Source organism: Micromys minutus (assembly GCF_963924665.1).
Source record: "Micromys minutus genome assembly, chromosome: 29".
NCBI classification, from domain to species: domain Eukaryota; kingdom Metazoa; phylum Chordata; class Mammalia; order Rodentia; family Muridae; genus Micromys; species Micromys minutus.
Window position 1 is genome coordinate 24,381,334 of NC_137964.1, and position 20,272 is coordinate 24,401,605.

A 20,272-nucleotide genomic window follows, 5' to 3' on the forward strand; every position below is an offset into this window, starting at 1 on the left:
TCCGAAGCCTTGGGTCCCAGTACCCCAGACATACATGGGTACCTGTACTCTTCCTGCAGGGCCCAGTTTAGTGCTAGAATCATTTTGGTGGTGGTGGTAGTGGTGGTTTGTTTGTTTGTTTGTTGTTCAAGTCAGGGTTTTGCTGTGTAGCCCTGACTATATTGGAGCTAATTCTGTAGATCAGGCTAGCCTCAAATGCAGAGATCTGCCTACATCTGCCTGGGGAGTGCTAATATTAAAGGCGTACATCCCACTGTCCGGCCACTGCTGGAATATTTTAGTCTCCAGCTCTGAGATACCTCAGATCCAGCAGCACATGGCAGCCCACTCTGGGTCTTCACTGCCTGTTTCCTATGCCGGGTTGGTGCTGTGCTTCAGTGTACATTGGGTGTGGGGCCCACAAAGTCCTGTGGGGAAAACCTGACTCTCCATCCCATCCTCTGTCATGTCATAGTCATTACATGTCTATTGTAATGAAGACAAGGCCCTCAGTGCTACATATGCAAAGAGCCAGACCCTGAGGTTACCTTCATCCCTCCCAGGACACCCTCCTAGGAAAATGCAGAAAGCCCAGGGGTGTCTAGTATCCCTCACAGACGTGGCAGGAAGACTTGCCAGAAGAGGAGGCCCTCACAGCGCAATTGTTTCCCATCTTAGTATGGAAGGAGCAGTGCCAGGTCCTCAGCCTCCTACAGTTGGCAGGGGTTTCTGGCAGATGACCTGACCTGGACTCTGAAGGCGGCCTCCAGGGTAAGCTGTCACTGACCTCACTCCTGTCTTCTTGGATGAGGTCCTCATGGTCAGTGCAGCACAGAGCACTCTGAAGTCGCTCTAAATGAAGAAAGTGTCTGTCTGCCAGGTGATGGGAAACTGACCCCTGTGCCCACGTTCTGCCAGCACTGCTCGAAAGCCTGACTTGGTTCAGGCATTAGCTCTCCTGGTAAGCTCAGGGCAAGAGTGTGCCATAACTTGAGTAACCAACTCAACCTGATACTCTTTCCTTGCCCCACAAGCAAGAGTTACCACTGCCAGAGTGACTTAAAGACAAAGCCCCCAGAGCTTAGTCACAACATACTGGGATTAGTGCTGGTGTGGTACCTACCACAGGGAGGTGAGCAGCATAGAAGATAGCAGCGATGAGGGCCTGCTGATGGCCAGCATGCTCTGCCCCTTTTCTCTCATGTCTTACAAGCACAGGTATTTCTCCTCTACAATAATACATGGGGGACACTTGTTGACAGGACTCATAATAAACCCCTGTCCTCCACCTTGTGTGCTTTTCCTTGTAGGAGGATAACGAAAGAGGGTACCCAAAGAGAGCCTGACAGGAAGGAGGCTCACTGGATCTGTTGAAAGGGTCTGATGTGGGTGGAACAGAGGCTCCGATAGCCCATTCTAGCCTCAAAGTGGTCCAGGAACATGGGCGTCTGAGCCAAGTCCACTGATGTGAGATTAATTTACAAATAGACACGCAGAGTGGAACGATGCGTACACAGGAGCCTGCTGTTCCCACAAAGCCGCATCAAGATGTCACCAAGCAGGGTGCTATTTTAGTTCCTAGTATTGTATCCGTTTAGCACCCAGTCTGCATAGTGCCATGATCAACGAGTGGCCAAAGCTGGCAGTATTTGAGGAGCCCTGGACCAGTGGACTTCTTTGAGGAGGTTACAGGCCCCAGAGCAGGGTTTTCAGCCTTCCTAATCCTGCAGCTCTTCAATACAGGTCTATGCGTTATAACAATCCCTGACCATAATATTTTTTTTGTTGCTACTTCATAACTGTAATTTTGCTACTGTTATGAATCATGATGTCAGTATCTGTTTTCTGATGTTCTTAGGAAAGCCCTCTAAAAAAGTGGTTCAATCCCCAAGGGGGTTTTGACCCCCCACAGATTGAGAAACACTGCCCTAGAGCAATTCCCTAGATTTATAGAAAATGACCACATTTCACGGATGGTGGCATATGGCCAGCACACGGTACAGCAGGGTGCCCTACACGTACAAGAGCCATAGACAGGTGTGGTCTCTTTCCCAGAACCAGATTCACACCACATCTTATAGGAGGGCAGTGTAGAGGATTTCAGGATGACACAGGCAAAACCATGTAACATGTAACCAACTGTGAATGTGTAAGCTTTGCTTTTTTGTTTTTTTTTTTTTTTTTTTTTTTTTTGCCTTGGGATAGAATGAATTGTATCTTTTTGCCTGTTAAGAGGAGCGGGTGTGCTTAGCAATCAGATAACAGTAAAGAAGCTCCAAAGATTTTTCACCCTGGATTAGTCAGGCATTTGTCATTGTGAGTAACAGAAATCCCATCTGAGCTGGCTGAGGTGAAAAGGGAACAGAACCAGAAGGCTCCTGTTGCCATGAGCATATCCAGCTTCCCCCAAGGCAAGAGCCCAGTGGCCTCCTGGGCTGCAGAACATTTGGCTGCCTAAGGCTTTGTGGCCTTGGCTGTGGTTGAGGGAGTGGTTCATACTCTTTTGACCCTTACTGAGAAAACAGAAAAGTCATCTGGGCGGTGGTGGCACTTGCCTTTAATCTTAGCACTCGGGAGGAAGAGGCAAGTGGATCTCTGTGAGTTTGAGGCCAAACTGGTCTATAGAGAGTTCCAGGAGCTTGGAGCTACACAAAGGAACCTTGTCTTGAAAAACCAACCAACCATACAAAAACTCCAAAAGCAGAAATGTTCTTGAAAAGTTCAAGCAGGACTGAGATCATGGATATGGTAAAGGCCAAGCCACTGTGTTCTCTTTCTGCCCAGATCCCTTCCTCTGTCAGAGCATGTGCTGCCAGAGCCTACAGAAGCCAAGAGGGATGCTGAAGGAAGACATGCTGCCGTGTTGGGCGTGGATGGCAGCAAGTCAGGGGTCAAAAGTCTAAGGAATGATAAGCAGTCATTACTGCCCCATAGCCATGTATTCAGAGACAAGTAAGAATATTACAGAACTCAGCTTTCAAATGCAAAAAAAAAAAACATTCAAAGAATTATTAAAAGATAAGGTCACAAAACTATACTCACCAATCTTTCATAAGACTAAAAAATGAGGTAAGACTTTGGAATTCTGATTTAAAACAAACAACACACACAAGTCAGAAGACTAACAAGAAAGCAGATATAACTAAAGAAGGGGAGAAAATAAGCTAAGTGACCTTCGCCAGAAGTTGAAAAAACCCACGTGACACATACAATTTGACTTGATTTAATTCCTTTATAGAGTCTCTCTGGAGTCCAGACTGTCTGCAAAGTTATAGGCACTTGCAGCCATGCCCAGCCATGAAATGTATGACTAAGTATATTTAAATGACCCAAATTGGCCCAGAAGAAAAATATGCCTCAAGAAAGAGTAAATGTTTCCAACATAAAGGAAGTGAATTCGTGTACAAGATCAGTTATGCCCAAGTGTGCAAAAAGATGTCATAGGAACCATAGAACAACGACAAGAACGAAAACCACAGAACAATAACTCAGTAACTAAGCAAAAGTATAAAACTAAATAAGGATTTACTCAGCCAAATATTACAAGAGTAATTATTTATATGAGTACGCTGCCACTCTCTTTGGACACACCAGGAGAAGGCATGGAATCCCATTACAGATAGTTGTGAGCCACCATGTGGTTACTGGGAATTGAACTCAGGACCTCTGGAAGAGCAGTCAGTGCTCTTAGCTGCTGAGCCATGTCTCCAGCCCCTAAAAGACTTTTTTAAGAAAATATTTTCATCTATGGCTGGAGAAATAGTTCATTGGGAAAAACCACACATACCTGTACACAATAAAGTTTAAAAAAGAAAGAGAAAAAATAACATGGCTTAAAGGAAGCCATGTAAAAACCCAGGAGATCATGCCCCATGACAACAGAGGCAGAGTTTGATTCATGTAGCTGCCAGCTGTGGATGACCAAGGATTAAACACGACCTCCATGAGTTAGGAGAGAGGTGTCAACATATTTGCCCTCACAGCTTCCAAAAGGCATTGGCGTTACTGTCATTTTGGATTTAGACTTCTGGCCTACAAAATTCTGAGAGGCAAGAATTGGCATTACTTGAATGAAGCCACCCAGTGTGCACTGTAATGGCTGCCCGGTGAAACAAACCCAGCCAGGGCCAATTCAGGAGGAGGAGCAGAGTGGAAGGGTGAGAGACAAACTTAGAGCTACTGGTCCAAAATGACCTCTGACTGAGAGTCTCATGACAGGGGACAAGGCAGATAGGTCTCTTTAGAGAAATAGACACTTGGCAAAGATGGTCTCCAGTAGCTTTTATAGGAAGGTAGTAGTTCTGGGCTGAGAATGTGGTTCAGTAGGTTGTGCCTGACTAGCAGGTACAAGGCCCTGGGTTGGAGTCTGGCACCACAGTAATGCAGGAACAAAACAAACAGAGATGAGCCACCACAGGCTAGGACCAGCATGCAAGACTCTCGGCAGAAGTGACTTTTAGGCCCTGGGGCTGCCTCAGGTGCTGAAGCAAACCCTGTAAAGCGGCCGCGCTCACACAATGCAGTGAGCAGAAGTAAAGCTGAAGAGCAGTGTGGAGATTAAAAGGCTCTGGAGGCGATGAAGTAGATCCGAGAAGAACCAAACAAGTTCATAACGGAAGTTCTGATGAAGAAAGGGTTGATGTGTGGCGGCGGACTGAGAAGGCAGCCTGTGTGACGAAGCTGTCGGGGACAGCACAGAAGAGACAGGGACACATCGGAACAGAGTCCAGCGAGGGAAGAGGAAAAGCAGCCGGAGTCCACCTAAGTTCAACTCTTTAAAGATGACTGACACCTGTTTCTCCAGGGTCCTCAACTTAGAAGGACCCAGCCCTACCCCTTGAAATGAGAGAGAGAAAAAAGATAAGGATGTTCTATATATATATATAGATAGATAGATAGATACACATACATACATATACACTCATTTCTTCCTGCCTAAAATTCCTCAATGAGTTATTTCCTAAAAAAATCATTCAGTTGTCAAACTAGGACAAGGTATTGGGGCTGCCCTGGGGGTTGGATAGGAACTTTGACTTCATTGACTTACATCTGCCAGGGCTCCTCCCCACCTGCCCCTGCCCCTAGCTCCCAGCCCCCAGCTCTGACTAATTGAAAAGAGTGCCTGCCTTGAGGACCTGCCCTGCTTGACAGTTGGTTGGAGCTAGGGCAGCCTGCACAGCTACACTCACCTAGCTCAGAGGCAGACTCTTTCCCAAGTGTGCACTCATGGGGCGGTCCAGGTTTGACCAGTAGTTTTGTGTTTGTTTCTGTTGTTGTTTTCTTTGTTCTCTCTTTTTTTCTCCTTGGAGAGAGATGGACATCCATCTTCAGCCAGCAGGTTTTATGGGAGCTATGAGAGGAAGCTAATAGCTCCGTAAAGAGCCAGTTACCTGGGAAACTTTCCAGGCATGCTGTGTTCCTGGCAGCCCTGGGAGGCCTGGTGGAAAAGGCCATGGCACGGCACTCACAGTGAGATGGAGCAAGATCTAGGTCCAGGTGTTCAGATACGAGAATATACCTGTCTTGACTTATCCTAGGGACACTGCCTGGGTGTTTCTTGTCCTTTAGGGACCAGGAGACTGCCCTCAGAGATGGGCATTTGGGTACTGTTGTTGTTAACCTGTGACACCTAGGACTCTTGCTGAACCCAAGAGAACAGTTGGTTAGGTCTGGATCACTGGCCAGGAACCAGTACCTTTCTGTTTTGGGATGCTGTGTGGTCTCATCAAATGATAGCCCATCCACCCTGGGCTACATTCATACTATCTTGTCCTGATTGGAGTGTTCTGTGTACCTGCTGTTCTGGATATCAATCGCTAGGTCCCAGTAGACCTCTCCCAATCCACCCCATTGGAAGGGAGCCAAGGAGCCAGCTGCCCCCTCACTACCACTGAGACTTCCAGCTGCTGTCTGTGTTGTTCATGCCCCTGCATGCACCCTTGGGGAGGAAAGTCTGGCCCTGTGAGAAGTCTGAGTCACAGATGCTGTCACAAAACAGGGACATAGCAGGCAAGGAGGCTGCACTATTCTTAGAGACGCTTACAGTTGCTCTAAGGAACCGCTAACGGAGCAGCAGATTAACACTGTTTAGGAGCACTGTCTGCCTGGAGAGGGAGCACTAAGCCCTTGCCAGGCTGCCTTTCTTAGGTACCTACTAAGTGCTGCCTAGAGCCTCCTGCCTAAATATGAGCCTCATAGATAGACGGCCCTGTCCATTTGCTCCTCTGGTTCCTGGGCCAATATCAACCAGTGAGCCAGGGGCGTTCTCTCCCCGTAAGGGGTAGGAAGGAGCCGGGGTAAACAAGTCATTTTAGATCAGTTCAGGCTCAGAGGAGGCTCCAAGAGGGATCAGGTGGAAGCTGGAACCCGAAGTGTGACATTCGAACTGGGACCTGAACGATGACAAGGAACAGATGTGCCCAGGCCCTGGGGACAGATGGGCACTTCAGGGTCACAACAGCAGCTCAGCAGCAGTGAGAGGGAGTTTGTGTATCCAAGAAAGGCAGCAGCCAGGGTGGCAGAGCAGAGGTGGAGTTGTGGTTTGGAGGTGGGCAGGTGGGGCTGGGGCTGCAGGGATGTAAACCAGGTGCAGAGCTGCTGGAGCCCTGTGGAAACCCCTCCCCCACCCACAAGGCAGGGAGCAATAATGGGCTTGCCTAGGGCAGGGGAAGGAGGGACGCACTAAGGGTCTAGGCACCCTCTTGTTATGGGAGCTTCCATAGCTCTCTGTCATGGCCCCCGTCTGAGCTTTGGTTGTAATTGAGGCAAAATGTATAAGTTCAAAATTCAAACTGGTTTAGTTCTGCCCAGTTCTGAAGCTTGAAGAACACCCAAACAGGTTATCAGGTGAAGGTGGTGCATGCACATCATTAAGCCCAGCCCTTGGGAGCCAGAGATAGGCTGAAATCTGAGTTTGAGGACAGCCTGAACTACAGAGAAATTCCAGGACAGCCAGGACTACACAGAAAAACCCTGTCTCTGGGTGAGGGGTGGGGGAAACAGCCATGCAGTGTGAACCATCATCATTAGCCACCTCCAGAGCATCCCACCTTTCAAAGCTGAAGCAAGGTCCATTAACCACTCACTCTCTGCGCTACTCATCCCATCTCTGTAGATGTCACTGCCCTAGCCAACATGGACAGACAGGATCTCCCAGCTTCAGGGGACTGGCCTTTCCATTTTATCCGTGTCAACGGCTGTTAGTACTTCCATTTTAGAGCAGAACAACACTGGCCACCAGGCCTTGACGGCATATGTGCTGTTAATCTTCATGTAGGCTCCTGAGTACTCGTGTCTTTGTCCACAGGACCCTCAGTGCCCGTCACAGACTGGATTTGCTAGGGGAATGAAGTTGAGATGGTGACGGTTGAGTCTTAATAGATGGGGTTGGGGGGCTGTGTTGACTAGTGGGGAAAACCATGTTGGCAGGACTGTGGGGTTTTGGTCTCCAGACTGACTAGGGGGAACATGAGACATTCCCAGGCCTCCATCTTGGAGGATAGAGTTTTGGAAGGGACACCATCTCTTTCTTCCTTGCTCACTCTTTCAATTAATTTTAAAGGTTAGCATACAAATAATGGGTTTCGTTATGGTATTTAGTGTAGGCATGTCATTATACTTTATTATTCCCCTCTCCACAGTCCTCTCCTTCCACTTCCCACCCTCCTTCCCCCCCTCCAGCCTTGGCTTCTAACATAATTAATATCATTCAGCACATTAAAAAAATCCAAGTAGCCCCCCCTCTGATGGAATTTAATTAGAGCTTTGCCTCAGCCGGGAGGTATGCACCCCCTACAGAGTGAACCAAAAGAAAATGAGGCAAAAAAAATTCCCCTAAGTGATACATCTTTGGGGAGAGGATTCAGGCTGCCCTGCTCCCTCCTGGAGTGTGCAGATCACATGGCGGGCTCCATTCAGCTTTCCGTAAACATCACTAGCTCTCTATCTGTGTTCCTTGGTTCCTTCCCAGCACCCTTGCCTTGTACATTTTGGAAACATTGCTCTGGGACAGCAAGGGTATAGAAGCTAAGAGTGTGAATCATGGCGCTATTATCAATACTTGAGGTACGTTCTTATGGAGGCCCAATAAGGTGATGGTTCCTAGCTGCTTTCCTGGCTAGGAAGAAAGGGAAACCTGACTCTTCACCTATTTAGAGGTTGTGAGTGAGGTGCCAGACTCCAGGTACAGGATGGGCCCTGAATACACAAATCCATGCAGACAGAAAGCAGATTAGTGGAGGCCACGAGTGGGGTAGGGGGACTGCTGGTGACTGGAGAAAATGTTTTGGAATTAGATAGTGGTGTTGGCTGCAGGGTGTGTGAGTTCTATGCCCCCCCCAGAAGTGAATCCAGGGGGTGAGTCTGACTCAAGGCAGTGGGGAGGATGGATTGATACAGTCTGAGCATGGGTAGTGGTCTGGGGTCAAGGGGTAAAGTTTCCATGATGTGTAGCTCCAGGGTGAGACTGTTGTGTGGGGTTCAATGGGGCTGCAGCACTTTCTTGAGACCCCCAGGTAGTACCCCAGGAGGTACACTTTGTGCTTTCTCTCCCATCCTCACAGAACCATGAAGAACTGAGGGCAGGTTGGTATGAAAACTGGTGCTCCAACTCTTAGTCATGCTGAATGTTCTAGAGTCAATCTTGGAGAAACATTCTGTTGATTGTGCCTGGGAAGCACTGGGCAGTTTCTCAAAATAAAAGGGTTCCAGTGCTCCTCCCCATGATACCCAGGGAGCTGGCCCTATACCTGCTAGCCAGGGAAATCAGAGCCTCAGAGTAGTGTGCCATTGTGGTCCATAGGCATAGAAGGTTTAAAGGGCAGGAATTGGAACCCCAGTTCCTGGCTCTCTAGACTGATGTCACAACACTCGTTGGTTTGGGAACAGAAAGAAAAATCAGAACTTGCAGCTAACAGGCTCCCAAATGAGTCAGAGAGCCGGGTGCTGGAGTCTTGTGCCTGGAGGACTCCAGCTGAGGTTCATTGGTGGGTGTGTTGGCCAAACCAGTGGGAAACATGGTTCAGACAGAAATATAGTCCTGGGTTGAAACCATCTGCCTGCAAGCTCCCTGTACCAGAGCTCTCCTGTCTTTTAATGAAAGGTGGGAATCTAATAAGGATTCCCACCCATTTAGACACAGGGAGGCCATTGGGTTCCCCAATCAATGCAGTTTTAGTGGAATGGGGAGGGGTGTGTCAAAGTGTGTTGGACAGAGACAGAAGTGTGTGAGAAAGAAAGTGGGAATAGCAAGCAAGTAGTATTGACCTTTAGGGGCACTTGTCAACTCAATATCAGAGGGACAGGACCAACGAGGCCAGAGTTAGGAGGGCCAGGGACTTTGGCTTTGGTTTTTGCAATTATAGTAGTTGCTTACATTTAGATGGAGGTGATGACATCTCCAGCAAATGCCAGGGCTCGGAGAGTGCTGGGGGTTTAGATTCCGGAATAACAAGAGGAACAGATAGGAACAGAGATGTCCCACCTGTTTTGAGGCTGGTGAATTTGGTGCAGAGGGGTTGCTTCAGTTTGATGGAGGGGATCAGAGGATATAAAGAAGACAGACAAACTTAAATGTGGGACATATGGACACTGGCTCAGTGTGGTGGGAGCATAGGAGCTGGGTCCTCCTGAGGTATGACTTGACTCTTGAGCATGGCTGACCCAGAGAAGTGTGAACCCACAACAGTGAGGTGGTTACTGGTAAAATCTAGCTAGCAGCATGATTCACTGCTGTGACATACTGTGATACAGGTCACAGCTCCTGTTGCCAGTCAGCTGGCTGGGGTCACCAGGATAGTGATGAGATGCTCCTTTAGGGTTGGTCTTCGGTAGCTTTTATATGCCTTTTTTTTTTTAAGCAGCAGGTGGCGCCCCCTAGTGCATGCCTCTGGTAAAAAGACCCTTTGCTCTACAAGTGTAGCCCTGGCAATCAGGGTCAAACACTGACTGGCACCTGCTTCCAAGCGGGTCTGGCTATGAGAATTCCTCCGCTCTCGATAGCATCCGTGTCCAGCCCCTGCTTGTAGGGACAAATGACCAGGGCCTGCAGCTTCGCTTGAACAGCCTTCTCTCCTGCAGCCTCAGCACATTATCTCCTCTTTACTTATGCCATACCCCCATCTCCCTCATCCCTGCCCTGTCTGCTCCTTTGGGTATTCAACTGCCAGCTTTGGCCGTCAGGTAGCTGCTGCTCCAAGCTTGGTACACGGCTTCTCGGCTATCACTGCTACCGTTACTTCTGTCTCTGCTTCTTTCCTCAGTGTTCGGTCCTGGTCTGCACTGCTGGCCGTAGGCCAAAAACAAACCAAACGGAACAAACAAACAAACAAACAAACAAAACACTTGAAAACTGGGGGTTGGGGGGGAACGAAGCTTCACACCAGCCTGCTTCCCACCAATCACACTGGACCTCAGTTGCAAATGAAGGCTTGTGTTTGCACCTATCACAGCTTGCCTCTTTAGCCCCAGCCAGGGTCATGGAAAGTTCACAGAGGCTTGTGGTAGCAAAAAAACCCCAGTGGAAACGGAAATAGTCCTGGCTGGGGCCCTGCCTGCAGGAGCTGGAGCAGGCAGCTGTGATCACTGTGCAGTTTCCCCACGGTCCCATGGAGTGTTCAGGATGGCTGGTCTCTGGAACAAAAGTAGTCCGGCTGACATTTGACAGTCCTTTTGCTCAAGACAGCCAAGGCAGCAAGGGAGCATCCAACAGCTTCCAGCTAGGGAGTCATGAGCACCCCGCTCCATGTCTTTTCTTATCTATGGTAGGTGAGCATCAGCAAGAGTGCTTACAGCAGGAACTTAGAGAACTTAGCAGTAAGAGTATTTCTAATTTTAATATAATTTAATGTTATTAGATATATAACTAGTATAATTTTAATAATTTATTTTTTAAAAATTTAAATTTTAAATGAGGATGTTTTTTAAATTTAAAAAAATTTAAAGACTATAAATTTATAAAAATTTTAAATGTTTCAAATTCTTACATAAATTAAATTTTTAGGTAACAGTGCCAAGACCTCTCATCGTCTCCCCATCACAGCTTGCCTATGCAGGAGTGAATTATCCCCAGCAAAATTCCCACCTGAGCCTCTTAGAAACTCTGGCATTCGGGACCTCTCAAAAGCTAGAGTTTCCCTTAAGGCTTGTTAGTTCCATATCTGGGATCCTCCCTCCTGAAAGCCCAGGAACCAGGGACTCTGTCCCTTAAAGGCATACCTGTTTCTCAGGCTCCCAGAGACTGAAGGATGCCAACCTGCTGCTGCTCAGATGGAGGTGCCTGCGGAAGGAATAGGACTAAGTCTGTGGGACTCCGAAGCAAGCACCAGGTTCCCTCTGGTCATAGCCCAGCCACAGAGGTGTTTTGGCCATGTTCACTGTTGTTTGGAAGCACCAACCCCAGAGGCTGGGTGGCAGTGGTTGCTATGACCAGCAGGGTCTCCAGCAGGCAGGATAGGGATAGTTTCAGCTAGTGCCACACCCTGGCATCTGGGATCTAGTGTCACATTCTCACACACAGGCCTCCTCTGCCCTTGTCATCCTAGGTGAAGCTACAGCCCTAGGAAATGGGAATTATAAGGGCAGGGCTTCCCTATCCCACTGCTTGTCTTAAGCAGGGTGTCACCTCTTCAAGACTGTTTGGTCCTCAGTATCTGCTGCTTCCCTGATGCTGTCCTGAGGTGAAGTATCACAGGAGAAATACCCTGCAGAGCTCTACACCACTGTGGTGCCCCGTGTGCCTGCTTGGCGTTGGGGTCTGGTGACAAGCTTGGCAGTGGCTTGGCAGTTATCCCAGTGTGGCACCCTAGGTGCATAGTGGTGAGACTTAGGGCCCTCTCTGGTCTTCAGGTGAGGCAGCAGTACTCTCTAAGGCCCTCTCTTCTTTATGCATAGTACAGGAGGGTTGTGTGCCATGCCGCTCAGAGTGGTAGAGGGCACTGGGGCAGGAACAGGGTAATGGTTATGTACTCTAGCTTTCTTGACCTTGGCCCCTACCCATGATGACAAAACAGCCAGAGGAGGAGAGGCCTGAAGCCAGAATGAACCTCTGAAATCCAGAATGGGACAGCAACCTCAGCCTCTTCATTACAGACCAGGACTCTACTTGTTCCTTAGCTCAGCACACATTCTTCAGAAGAAGCCTCCGAGGGGGGCTCCGGAGTGTAACTCGGTAGCAGGAGGCCTGCCTAGCATGTATGAAATTCTGGGTACAATCTTTGGTGTCGAGAGTGAAAGGCAGGACTTGGGGTCTGAGGTGAGGTACTTTTTCCTCCTGAGACATCTCATGCATCCAGAGCAGCTGTACCCAAGGCATTCCACACATAGGGGCTGTTTCCCTTCTTCCTCTTTGTCACTAGATACGGGTGGACAAGGCAGCAGATTGCTGTTATGCTTTTTGGCTCCTGTTTGAGGAGCAGAGAGTTTGGGAGACAGAGAGAAGCAGTAGTATTTTCTAGAACAGGAGACTAAGAGAGCAGCAGGCTCCTGCACATACACATACAAGTGAGTCACAGAACACCCTCCCCCCCGCCGAAACGTAGTTCCCTGTCTTTCTCTAAGCTCCTGATGACCCTGCATCGAACAGCTTCCAGACTTAATAACCAGAATGCAACTCAATTGCGTTTGGACGAGTTCCATCCTCCGTGTCTGCTCAGCCTCACTCCTGACTCCCGTCTGTGACGTCAAACCCCAGCTAATCCCGGAAAAACAGATTAAGTTCTGTAAACTCAATTCTCCCGCCTTTCCTCTTGCTCAGGGTGTCTCGAGGACCTGCCCTCTCTCAGCTTGCCTTCTTCCCATGGAGCCAAACCCTCATAATCCTCCATAAGCTCCCATGTATGCCTTCAGCTGGCAGGCTCTACCTATGGCGCTTGGCTCTGCCCTTCCCCTGCAAGGCTCCTAGCCTAGGAGCCCAGCCAGGTTTTCTGCTTTGTTGTGAGACGCTGGGACCTTGGTTCCTCCACCTTTCCGGTGCGTGTCCCGGAAGCAGCTCATACGTTGTCTACTGCTTCCATGGCCTTCCTGGATACCACACCAAGCGACCCCACTCTGTTGTGCTCTGAAGAATTTGGGGATGGTTTCCTTTCTTGAGTCCTAAAAGCAAGGTCTGAACCCCAAAGGTGTCAGTAAAATCTAGGGCCTGTTTGAGGCTCCAGAGAAGGTTTCTGTCTTACCCGAATGGCTGTGAGGAGTGACATGTGGGGATATGCAGATACTGGTCTAGGTTTCACTAATTGGCCTCTGGAGACCTCCATTTTCCATCTTGTCTCTTGCTGCCCCAGACCCCCAAAGCTGCCCTGGGGCTGGCGGGAACTATAATTTTGTCTGTGCTGTCATGGCTCCAGTGGGGATGAGACGGAGCATGTCTGTCTTGTGCCCAGGCTGCTGCTCTGGATGCCATGAGGTTGGCTGAGTTAGGGTTTGGCTGAGGTGAGGCCAGGGACAGCAGACACAAGTCCTGTTCCCTCTGCAAATGGGGTGCTCCCTGGCCTCAGGCTCATCAGAAACAAAACCAGAGGGGCTGTCTGGCCAGATAAGGGCAATAATCATATTAGTCACCCAGACCAAGGGTTCTGTGTGGCTGTCAGGGCAGCCAGCAAAGCACTTGTGGCAGGGCATTCTTCCTTCGGACCCCAGCCTCAGGGTTCAAGTCAGTGGGCTTAGTGTCTGCTACTGGGAGTGGATCCCAGCCAGGGTAGCCATCTGCCTGTGACTGGCCTTCCTGACCTTGAGAGGCCAGTAGCAATGCCAATGGATTCAGTGTTGTGACAGTGGGTTGAGACTTGCTGTGCTATATCACACTTCATCCACAGGACACCCCAAAAGCTGTTCTCACCCCTATTTGTAGAAGATAAAACAAAAGGTCAAAGACAGTAGGTGGCTGGGCTCAGAATGAGTCAGAGCCATGAGGGGCAGGTGTAGCCAGCGACCTTCATCCCTCACCATTGCCCTTCTCTGCCTCCTTGCATGCACAGCTCCAACTCTGCAGCCCAACATAAAGCCAGCCATGTAGAACAGTGCAGTCAGGTAAGTCCCTTACTAGCATCCAACAAACGTGCAGACAGACCTGTGCTAAAGTAAGGATGATAACTTTTCTTTCAAGTTTTTAAATGCCTTTTGAACTGAAAATCAGGGTGCTTAGAGTATGACTCAGTAACAGAGCACCTGTCTTACTAACGTGTGCGAGGTGAGTCTAGGCCTCAGCACGTAAAATAACAAATTTACTTTATCAGTTTTATTTTAGCCTACGTGCAACCCCACATATTTAAAGTATACTTGAATTTAGCCAAAGACACGTCTGTATTAGTCAGGGTTTTTTGGAGGAACAGAACTGATGGAATGAAACTATTTACATTTAAAAACAGATTTACTGGAGTGGCTTACAGGCTGTGGTCCAGCAAGTCCAACGATGGCTGTCTCCAAGGGAAAGGCCAAGAATCCAGTAGTCAGTTGTTCAGTCCTTGAGGCAGGATGTCTCTGCGGGTCTTCAGTATACTCCAGAATCCCAAAGGAATAGGCTTTACTGCTAGTGAAGGAATGCTTAAGCAGCAGGATAGATGAACTCACCAGCAAGATGATCCAATCAAAAAAACCCTTCACTGGAGTGCCCAGCTGCTTGGGCTGTACTTGATTCACATCTGTTTGCATACATCTAAAATAAATGGAAAAGAATTGACTAAACTTCAGAAAAACATTTTCTTCATTGTACTAACAGTCACCAAAGGGTTAAAAGAAAAAGGTTGTTTCGGTTTTGGTTTTGGTTTTTGTGGTTGTTGTTACATTCCCCTCTCACAACCCCCCTTCTCCCATGCCCCAGTCCCCATCCTCCTCTCCTTCTCTGATCCAGTGGAGGTCTCCTTGGGTATCCTTCCCACCTGCAAGGCTAGGTGCTTCCTCTCCCACTGAGGCCAGACAAAGCAGCCCAGCTGGGAAAGCATATACCACATACAGGCAACAACTGCTTTTAGGGTGGGCCCTGCCCCAGTTGTTCAAGACCCACCTGAAGACCAAGCTGCACATGTGCTACATATGTGTGGAGAGGCCTAGATCCAGCCTGTGTATGTTCTTTGGTTTGTGGTTCAGTCTCTGAGAGCCCCAAGGGTCCAGGTTGATTCTGTCAGTCTTCTGTGGAGTTCCTATCTCCTTAGGGGCAGAAACGGAGCTTTTAAAAATAGCTTTATTGAGATGCAGTTCAAATACTCATTTCATTAGTGCATTTAAAATGTGCAGCTCAGTGGTCTTAGTATGTTATATTTTGGATTATCTAAAGTCTGGTAAAGGCTATGTAGCATAAAATTTTCCACTTTAAAGGGTTGGGCTATAGCTCTGTGGTAAAGTGCTTACTTAGCAAACACAGGCCCTGGGTTCCATCAACAGCCTTAGAGAAAAAGAAAAAAAATGCTATTTTAAGCTCCCCAGCATCCACTCTGTGGTGTTAAGAGCATCCCCAGTGTCCTGCAGCCATCACCATGGCTACTTCCAAAGTGTATTCTACACCCAAATGAGACTTGGACCATTACACAGTGACTCCCTGGTACCTCTCTAACCCTCAGTGCTTAGTAACCACTAAACTATTCTCACAAGAAGAACTCCTAAGAAATTGGAGTTATTAATTCTTTAAATAATGAATTCTATTTTAAATGCACTTTTAGGTTCACATTAAAATTAAGTGGACTTTAAGAGTCTGGTAAGGTTCTTGCCCCACATTAACATCTTCACCTTCTACTTTCCTACATCAACATGGTCCTTTCAAATCTTTATTACTGTGTATGTGTATGATATATGTATGATGTAGGATGGGCATGTGTGAAGATTAGAGGACAACTAGGTAAAGTCAGTTGTGCCCTCCTACTATTATATAAATTTCAGGGAATCAAACTCTGGTCATCACCTTTACCACTGAGCAGTCCTGCCCATCCAAAGTAGTTCTTTTGTTACAATTGATGAGCTGACACATGCACACAGAGTCCACAGTTTGTGTTCTTTTTGAGAATTTGTTTTCATTAGTGTGTGTGTGTGTGTGTGTGTGTGTGTGTGTGTGTGTGTGTGTGTGTGAAATACACACATGGATACAGATGCCCACAGAGGCCAGAAGACTCCTGAGACTAGAGTTACAGCTGTCTAACTGTTGTGAGCTGTCTAACATGGGTGCTAGGTCCTCTGTAAGAGAATCAAGTGTTCTTTTTGTTTTATAAAAATTTATTTATTTCTTTTATGTATATAAGTATCACTGTCTTCAGACCCACCAGAAGAGGGCATCTGATCCCATCACAGATGGTTGTGAGCTACCATGTGGTTGCTGGGAATTGAACTCAGGACCTCTGGAAGAACACCCAGTGTGTTCTTAACCACTGAGCCATCTCTCCAGCCCCTCTTAACCACCCAGCCCTTAGTTGTATAGTCTATAAGTTTAAACATATAGTGTCATGTCTACTACATCATATGAAGCAGTTTAGCTGTCCTAAGAGCCTTCTGCATTTGCCTGTTCATCCCACATTAATTTATCTATGTAGTGAATGAACTTTTATGCTGTGAAAGTTGAGGCATCTACATTTCCACCTTTCTTCTTCCATTCCCAGTTTTTGTTAATTATATTATTATTTGTGTGCATTGTTGGGGTTTCCATATACTTCAGTAACAATAATTGCCATGATTGCAAAATTACTTTGCTTACATCATAGCTTTCCATAGATGAACTTTCCATGATTTATCTTTTAGTTTGTTGGGGTTTAATACCAGATAATATTTTAAAAGAAGATGCTATCCATATCTAAGCCCCTAAAGTCACATTTTAGAGATTTGTTGACATCACACCTAAACAACAGTTTAGCTGGGTATAAAATTTTGGTTCCTAAATTCTACCTCTTAGAACTCTGTAGATAATATTCCTGGGGCTTCTAAATTGTGTTGCTATGATGTCTAATTCTCCCCAACCCTTCTCTCTGGACTTTTTCTTACAGTTTTTTTCTTCTGTCTTTTAAGTTTAGTGAATTTTTCACAATGTGCCTTGCTATTCTTTACAACATCGGGGTTTTGTTGTTGTTGTTGTTGTTTTTGTTTTGTTTTCCCCTTGAACATAGACTATGAGCTAATCTGCAGGGTTAGGCCTTTAATTTAATTTGTTATCTTGTTATTTTTTTCAAAGTTCTGAAGAAGCTATGGAAATGACTTAGTGCATAATCTTGCTGTGTAAGCACGAGACCCTGAGTTTACACTCACATAAAAGCTGGTGTAATGGCCTGCAATTGTACTTCAGTGCTAGAGAAGTGGGTAGATACAAGAAGCTCCTGGGAGTTCACTGTTCAGCCACTACAGCCAAAAGAGTGAGCTCCACGCTCAATGAGATAGACTGTCTCAAGACATAAGGTGAAAGGTAATAGAGGAAGACACCTAACATTGACCTCTGGTTTCACATGTTCACATGTGTGTACAGACATGAACCACGGTGCGCATAACAAATTTGTTTGAGAAGACCATTTACGGCCTGTTTGAGTGCTCAGCCCTCGGTTCTGTCCTAGCTTGCTCCGGTTGCGCTCCAGTCACATGCGTGGGAGAGCCCATTGCTCCCGTACTGCATCTTTGTCTCAGACTTCTTCCCTTTGCTCCGTGAGATACACAAACCCATCGAAGGCATCTCTAATTATCTGTTCCGTTTTGCCTGTTCATTCGTCGTTCCATGTACCTTTTAAAAAAGAGATGAGCCATATTTTTTCCACATTCCCCCTGAGCTCAGCTAGCTTACTTTCATCTCTCTATTGTTGAATTATTTCTCATTCTTTCCCATGTGCTCACTTGGGCAGTGTATGTAGTAAGCTTCCATCTTTCTTGTCTTCCCTCCCTCACAGCAGCATATCCTAGGGGCCACACAACTAGGGAGATAATGTTAAGTTTTGCAGTTAGATCCCACAGGGACTGCCACACGGTGACCTTGTCTCATTTTGTCACTTTCAGAACTGAGTCCTCTCTGTTGCTGTTGGTCCCTTCCCACTGTCTGAGTGTGTCTGCCTTCCTGCTTCTCCCTTAGTTCCTTGCAAGAACAGCCCAGTCCCTGTGCTTTACCCAGCCTGAGATGGAGCAGCAGCCTCGGTCTTCACTGTCTGACAGTTCTCAGAATGCTCTTATGACTAAGCTTTGCTTATAACCTAGCTCTCCTGGGTTGTGGGAGCCACCCAGGATCCTATGACTTAGTGTTGGTACTGTGTCTTCAGTTCCCATGTGGAAGGGTGGATGCCATCTGTGTGGTTACAGCTCACCAGGAAGCTCGTCTTTAGAGAGGCTGTCATTATGTACTTTATTTTTTAGAGATGTGCTCACAGAGCCTCTGTGTGCAGCTGGCCAGACCCTAAGATTGAGAGACTGAGACCTTTAAAGATCATGCTTTGTCTAGCCTGCAGATCCCACTTTGACCCTAGGCTGGAAGCCTGCAGCCTTGCCTGGTGGACCAGGAAACCAAGAGAACAGGTGGTCTGCTGTGACTGGTTAAGAGCCTGAAGGGGTAGCCAGCCTAGACTGCCTGTAGAGTGTGCCTGAGTTCCACGATTCAAATGATAAAATATGATATACTCAGCGTTCTTGCACTTACCCCAGTGCAGTGAGGGAATATACTGGCTCTGAGAGCTCCACAGGTCTGAGTCCGCCTGTGGCTCTAGACCTTATCTTTTCTCTGGCCAGCAGACACAGGTTCAACTTCATAGGGTTTGTAGAGATGGACTTTGATTGGTTGAAAGGATCGTCATGTGGATAATAACCCGAATGAATGTGGGAACTTGAGTTGGTGACACCTATGAGCTTTGGGTTAATTGTCCTGTCTTATGTGAAGAAGTAATTTTGGGCTGATACAGGCCGGCTCTGGTCCATCTCTGGGGCTCTCTTCTTAAGTGCTGTGAAGGGTTTCTGTCTATTCTATTGGCAGATCTGAAGTTTCTCAGCCCACTGGAAACTCATGTATGCTGTAGAGCCATGGCAATGTTTATATATAGATTAGTACCCTGAGCTACTCATACCCCTTAACCAGCCTCAGGCCACCAAGCACCATGACTGCCATTGCTGATGTGATCCTGTCCAACCCCTCCACATCTGGGAAACCTGTGCTCAGCCTGTCCACTTACAGTGCTCAACCTCTGAAGCAGCCATGACCCTTTACTTTCCAGAGACTGTTGACAGGAGCGTTCACACAGCCTCTCACTAAATCCTTGGGTAGCTCTTCAAGATTGCTCAGCAAACAAGGAAATGCAGGCCAGAGAGGTGGGGAATTTGCTCCCAAGTCACCATTGGCTTGAGAGGGTTGAGACTAGAATTCTAGCCTAGAATACCCACCAGACTGCAGAAAGTGACTCTCCTGTGTTCTCTCTCTCCCTCTCCCTCTTTCTCTCTCTCAAGGGTCTTTAGTGAATTCTGTCATGGTTATTTAAGGAATCTTGCCTAGAAAGTCCTCACAAGCACACAGTTCCCTGCCGCCCGGAAGGCGTGGACTCCAAGATGATCATAAAGGAATACCGGATTCCCCTGCCAATGACTGTGGAGGAATACCGCATCGCCCAGCTGTACATGATACAGGTAAGTCCGGGGAGGCTGCTGGACCAGGTTAAGTTGAATCAGACCCAGCCTACACTACTGGGTACCGCCTGTGACATGGACTACTCTCGGTGCCTGTGAGGTGCTGCACCTCGGCTGTACATTTGAATTCCAGCTAGACGGCAGGCACAGGGCACACTGACTTTCATGGGATCAGATTACCTTGCCACCACCATATCCGCTACATCCATAACACTAGTACCCCCTTTGTATTTTCAACCTGTCGCCTCATAGGTCAGCTGTTATTTCAGGTCTCAGCTTAGGCTGCTGTCGCAAAGTCTCCTGCGCTTTGGCTTAAACATGACAGACTCTCCATTACTGTTCTGGAGGCCACTTCCAAGATAAAGGTACTGCAGGGTGGGTTACCGACAGGAGCTGTCTTCCCGAGTTTCAAGTGTCCTCACGTTGGGGTTGGGCATGTGATGTCAGTCTTTCTTCTAAGTACATTAATCCCATAATGGAGGACCTACTCCCATGACACCATATAACTCTAAGTAATTCCAAAGTACACAGCCTCCATAGATTGTCTCACTGGAACTTAGAGCTTTAATGTAGGAATTGGAGGAGACACATTTAGCTCCCAAACCTCATTTAAGACAGGGGATATGAGACAAGAGAGGCTAATAGATTGTACAGGAACACACAGCCTCCTTCTGACTCCCATTGTCTGACAGTATAATGGGATATATCACCAGTTTAGTCATACTCACTCCAAGAAACCCCC

General features: G+C 47.5%; 1 protein-coding gene across 4 annotated transcripts in view; it reads left to right on the plus strand.

Moving 5' to 3' along the window:
- PITPNM2 (phosphatidylinositol transfer protein membrane associated 2) overlaps window positions 1-20,272 on the plus strand; it is a 125,920-nt gene that overhangs the window by 76,650 nt on the left and 28,998 nt on the right. For all 4 annotated transcript variants that reach the window (XM_080941180.1, XM_080941182.1, XM_080941181.1 and 1 more), the window contains one exon: window positions 19,354-19,530. In XM_080941180.1, coding sequence (XP_080797306.1) covers window positions 19,453-19,530 — 78 coding nt within the window. In that variant the 5' untranslated portion in view covers window positions 19,354-19,452. The remainder of the gene's footprint in view (window positions 1-19,353; window positions 19,531-20,272) is intronic.